Source organism: Populus euphratica, unplaced genomic scaffold, assembly GCF_000495115.2.
Source record: "Populus euphratica unplaced genomic scaffold, PopEup_1.0 scaffold49.1, whole genome shotgun sequence".
Lineage (NCBI taxonomy): Eukaryota > Viridiplantae > Streptophyta > Magnoliopsida > Malpighiales > Salicaceae > Populus > Populus euphratica.
In genome coordinates this window covers 1118038-1122454 of record NW_011499875.1, presented here as the reverse complement: position 1 = coordinate 1122454, position 4417 = coordinate 1118038, and the positions used below count along the sequence as shown (strand labels likewise).

At 33.8% G+C, this 4417-nt stretch overlaps 1 protein-coding gene across 1 annotated transcript in view; it reads left to right on the top strand.

Moving 5' to 3' along the window:
• The first annotated feature begins 682 nt into the window (after positions 1-682).
• Positions 683-4417, top strand: part of LOC105128249 (uncharacterized) — a 4679-nt gene continuing 944 nt past the window's right edge. The window contains exons 1-3 of the mRNA XM_011029833.1: positions 683-919; positions 2413-2516; positions 2607-2682. Coding sequence (XP_011028135.1) covers positions 902-919; positions 2413-2516; positions 2607-2682 — 198 coding nt within the window. The 5' untranslated portion in view covers positions 683-901. The remainder of the gene's footprint in view (positions 920-2412; positions 2517-2606; positions 2683-4417) is intronic.

The window sequence follows — 4417 nt, the reverse complement described above, 5'->3', positions numbered from 1 at the left end:
ATCATCGTGGAAACTGGATTTTGGACGCCAAACGACGAATACAAGAGCATTCACTTGTACTCGCATGCATGTCATGCACCGCCATCTTCTTAAAATTAATTAATATTTTATATATGCATAAATACAAGATTATCCTTTATGAGACTTCACAACCACAAAAAAATTCAAACGGAAAAGACATTAAAACCCATTTACCGAAGGCAAAAACAATTTGAATTACATGGCATTGTGATATTTTTGTTGAGCAATTGAAATTAAAAAAAATAAAAAATACCCTTGCCCACTAGCACATGATTTTTTTTAATTTGTTTCTGATGATATATTAATTATTTTACTATACAAAATTTGTAAAAAGAACATTTTATTGATGGTATATTTGTTTCTGACGATTTTTGTTTTGTTATGTACGATAAAATTAAATTCATAATTCTTGTTTTACTTTTAATTAGTGGTGCACAAAGAACATTAAGGAAACTCGTTTTGTTCAAAATTTTGATTTTTTTTTAAAATTATTTTTTTTATATTTTTTTTATATTTTAATATATTAATATCAAAATTATTTTAAAAAAAAACATTTTAATATATTAATATCAAAATTATTTTTAAAAAAAAATATATTATTTAAAACATTTTTTTAAAAAAATATTTTAAAAAACTACAATAACTTCCACGGTACTAAACGTAGTAAACACAGGTCATAATGTCGCTCTCCCATCCATTAATCTGTCTCTCACTTCAATATCGGAAGTCTCTCATTTGCACGTGCCGCGACTGCCGGCGTCTGCCCCCCCACACCTTTGCCCCTCAAACCTCCTCCTTATAATCCCTCCCTTTTCTCTTCATCTAACGCTTTCTTCTCTCGTTCTCTTTTACCAACTCCAACCCTTCCCCTCACTTTCCAATGCAGCCCGCCATGTCGGTTAGTAATATTGCCATTCATTTATTTCTTCTTGATTTTTGAAAGATTTCTCTTTGGTGAATTAGCAAGTTTGATCTCTCTGAATTGATTAATATGCGTAGATCTGTTTGAGTTTGATGGTTAATGCTTTTGTGCAATCTTAAGCTTTCTTTGCTTGCCATGTTCAAAATGCACATGCTTGATAAACCTTTTTCTTTATCATTTACAATCTATATATATATGATTGTCTGTTTTCCTTGTTTAGTATTTGTTTTTGCTTTCTTTTTTTGATTTCCTTGTTTAGTATTTGTTTTTGCTTTTTTTTTAAATATTATATTTGATTTGGATTGATATAACATGATTTGCTTGAAAATATTTGTTATGTAAGCACGTCTTTGTTCGGCAAGGATGTGTGTTAGAGGTGGATAGATCTTTCGGTGTCCTGATGATGATAAGATGGGAAGTTATCCCTCAATGCGTGTGATAATATTTATTTGGGCGTGGCTTGGCTTGTGTTACTAGATTGGAGTAATCCTAAGTTTATTCAATTTTTGATTGCATACTTGGAGTCTAAGGACTGTTAACCTATCAGTTTCTCATAATTGAAGCATCAATCGTGAAAATTGTGAGTGTTCCGATAGCTTTGGTTTTGACTTGCACAAGAACATGTAAACGAAATGTTTTAGACTGAACAAGGACCCCCTTGTTACTGCCATACTAGTTGGTTTCCTTAGGGTTCATACATCATATTGGAATATAGTTACTAATTGTTTCTTCTGCCTCGCCTATTCATATAAAAAAAAATGTTTAGTCAAAGTTTTGCAATGAGACCTTGTTAAGTGAGGCTTAAGAATATGTGAAATATAATTTGTCTATCTTTATTTGAGCATTTTAAGGCGTGGCTGGGGCAGCTAGACCATTGAGTTATCATACACTAGAAGCAAAAAATTAGACCTTTGTACTGATAGTAGATGTGAGGCTGTGTGAGTGTGAATGTATATCAGACGTCAAGCACACAAGAAGAACAAGAGGTCCGCCTGATTGGCACCACAATTATTTTACCTGACAAAATTTGGATTTTCAGTTACTTTGATATTCTGGGTGCCTTTTGATGCACTTTTATGTCTGGGATTCTTTCGCATGACCTTTGCATTTTCATTTTTCTGTTCCATCCCTTTGCTTCTTTCTAGGTTATTTATTGTTTTTGGTTTTCATTATAGAAAGTTCTTCTCATCCTTTAGACCTGGCTAGGAGGCAGCAAAGCTTATTATGTTTTTTATTAGGGGACATTTGACACCATGAGTCATGCCCTTTTTACAAATCAGATGCATTGGTGCTTAGGATTTCATTTGAACCTTGTAGGCCCTTGCTTTGTGGTAATTTTCCATATTTATGCTATTATTCAAGTATGAGATTTCTAGGTTATGTTTGTACTTGGCATCCTTGTTATATATCCTTATGGTTCCACAGGGCTCTAAGCTTTTCAATTTTTCATTATTTTTTCTTTTTTCTAGGTAAAAACAGTGAAAGTTAGTAATGTTTCTTTAGGAGCTTCTGAGCAAGACCTCAAGGAATTCTTTTCTTTTTCTGGTGATATTGAATATGTTGAAATGAAAAGGTAATCCGTTGTTCATTTCCATACCCCCCCCCCTTTTTTTTCCATTCTTCTTTGTTGTTTGATTACTGAGCATCTCTTATGCTTATGTAGTGAGAATGAGCAATCTCAGATTGCATATGTATCCTTCAAAGATTCTCAAGGAGCAGACACTGCTGTTCTTCTTTCGGTAATTATATTTCAGTACATGCATCATCACTAGATTAATGTGCAGTCATTTCCATATATGTGCATTGATTATGTATGACCCATGAATTCAATTAATGTTATTTTATTTCCTAGAAGGAAAATATCAAGATACTGCATCGTCTTTAACTGAGATTATGTGCTTCTGAAGTTTTAGGATTTTGTATGTTAAAATTGTCAGTAATGACCTTGCTTTGATCATTGCCAAACTGTCTTCCTTTCAAAACAAAAGAAAATCATCGGCCTTTTGATTTTGATTTATGTGATCCAAAGGTTTCTCGTATATTTGTTTTGATACAAAAAAGAAATTTATTAAAAAAGGCACCATGAGGTGCTGACCATTTACTTACACACACACGTGCTGTGCTTGTTACATTTGTAAAAGCATCCTCTGCATACCGTTAACATGAACTCCTAATAGAGAAGCCTCTTCCCTGTCAATGCCCTTTCTTGCTCCTTTTGCAAACACAATATAAGTCAATAAGATAATATCACAGCTCTCATGTTTTCTCCTTCCAGAATTGGTGAATGAAAAGAGTGAAACTCAGCTCCATTCATTAGCTTTTAAAGTGCTTTCAGCCCAAAACTAGTGTAACAACTTGTGATTGACAGATCCATCTGCATCCTTTCCATGGTAGCACCAGCACAGCAACACCTTTCCCATTCATCTATAGGTATCAATATTCAAAATCTTTCCTCGAGCTTTAATGATGTAGAGGAGGCCTGGGTCTTCCATATCACTAGATCTCTGTGGGAAAGCTGTTGTCTCCTTAGTAGCTAGCTTTCTTCCTAGAGCTCTGTGAGAAAAAAATTTGCAGGCAAAAATAAGTTTTATATGTGCTCTTCAATTATCGAATGTTTCTAGCACCCACCATTCTCTATTTATTCAAACAGTACTTGAAACTCTTCATTTCTTTCCCTACCTCTGAATATTTTCAAGTTCGCTGGCAATGGAATGATGTGCGGCACATAAAGAGAAAATAAACAGGTGGGTGAATATATTGTTAAAGCGAGTCACCCACCCTTGTAGAGATGAAGTCTCTTTGAACTTGCAATCTTCAATTTTTTTAGCAGCAGATCCTTACACCCTTTTATCTCTAAGGTTAGCACTTGAAAGTGAGGCATTGATATGAAGTTACCGAAGTCTTCTTGCAATGGTCTGATAGTTGGATAATTTGCATCAATAATTTTCCTGGATGCCAAAGTTTGCACAAAGCACTTGTCCTAGAAGACCACATCTGGTCATAAGGGGTGAAATTAGGATTGAAGCTTTGTGGGTTCTGTTTGGTCCTAGATCTATTATGTTAACTCAAAAAATTACAAGCGTGAGATATGTGATCCTATATTGGTTGGGATTGCTTTTTTTGTTTGAAATTATGGTCGCATTCTTCTGAAAGCATCTATGTTCTGGTTGAAATTTTTTATCTGAAATTGCACTTACTGTTCTGAAAGTCCTAAATTGGCCTGCTTGGTGGACCTGATTTATGGAGTTACTCAAATTTGTTGTCTAACATATGCAAACCAGAGGAAGGTAGATAATACAATCTCTAGAGGGCATATATTGCAATCATTATTTGTTGATTACATTAGGTTTTGGAATAATAAATTGAACCATTTTCAAAGTGGACATGTTTTTTTCTAAATTCAATACACGGTCCCCTTTTCTTTGGTAACATATCAGGTTTCAATATAAACTCTTTTTTTCTTTTTTCTTTTTT